This window comes from Aphanomyces invadans, assembly GCF_000520115.1.
Source record: "Aphanomyces invadans strain NJM9701 unplaced genomic scaffold supercont1.176, whole genome shotgun sequence".
In the NCBI taxonomy this organism is placed as follows: Eukaryota; Oomycota; class Saprolegniomycetes; order Saprolegniales; family Verrucalvaceae; genus Aphanomyces; species Aphanomyces invadans.
The window spans coordinates 14,807-15,582 of record NW_008580321.1 but is presented as its reverse complement, the minus strand read 5'-3'; the positions used below and the strand labels follow the sequence as shown (position 1 = coordinate 15,582).

The 776-nt window shown below is 56.3% G+C and overlaps 1 protein-coding gene across 1 annotated transcript; it reads left to right on the top strand.

The window, feature by feature from the left end:
- Positions 1-7: 7 nt before the first annotated feature.
- Positions 8-583, top strand: H310_15109 (hypothetical protein; the record flags this gene model as incomplete). Its single annotated transcript, XM_008883086.1, has 2 exons — positions 8-64; positions 257-583. The coding sequence occupies 2 exons, from the start codon at positions 8-10 to the stop codon at positions 581-583; spliced, it is 384 nt and encodes a 127-aa protein (XP_008881308.1).
- Between the last annotated feature and the right edge of the window lie 193 nt (positions 584-776).

The window sequence follows — 776 nt, the reverse complement described above, 5'->3', positions numbered from 1 at the left end:
CGAGAACATGTTGAAGCGCTCGCAGCAGCGTTGCACGATCTGCACCGTGACGTATCAACACGAAGTGAGAAGCTGCGTCAGCAGGCGCGTGGGCGTCACGACAACAAGAACAAGGTCAATTTCACGACTTTTGCCGTCGGCGATTACGTACTAGTCGGATCAGTCGTTCAGCGCTCGAACAAGTTGACCCTGCAGTGGCGCAGGCCGAATCAAGTCGTCCGCGTGGTGACCGACCACGTCATGGAGACGCAAGCAGCTAGTGCCGCCGTTCGGAGTCTCGACGCACCACTCGTGCCGGCCCAAGATGTACCAAGGTTCAAGTCTTGAGGTCACGGAAGACCTCATCAATCAAATCGCACACTGCGATGGCGGATTCCACGTGGAACGCCTCGAAAAGGTCCGACTCACTGATGGTGAATACCAAGTCCAAGTCAAGTGGATGGGCCTTGGTGACGAAGAAGTGCCGTGGGAGCTCGCGAGGAACCTCCTCGACGCCATCCCGGTCGTCTTCACCAAGTGGTGCAAGACCCACAAGTCAGCCAAGCACGTGGCCGCAACGATGAAGAACCTGGGCCTCCTCTAGGAGGGGAAATGTTCTGCTGAGCAGAGCAGCATGGGTCGCCCAAGGGTTTGTCCCGCTGCGAGTCCTACAGTAGGTCTGCTGTGGTGTGCATGTACGTAGGGATCCTAGTTGAGAAAGAAATGTACCTTAGCGGATGCTAGTCAGTAGGGGCCACGTGTCGTGGCCGAAGTGTATTGTCAGTTTTGAAGTTGCA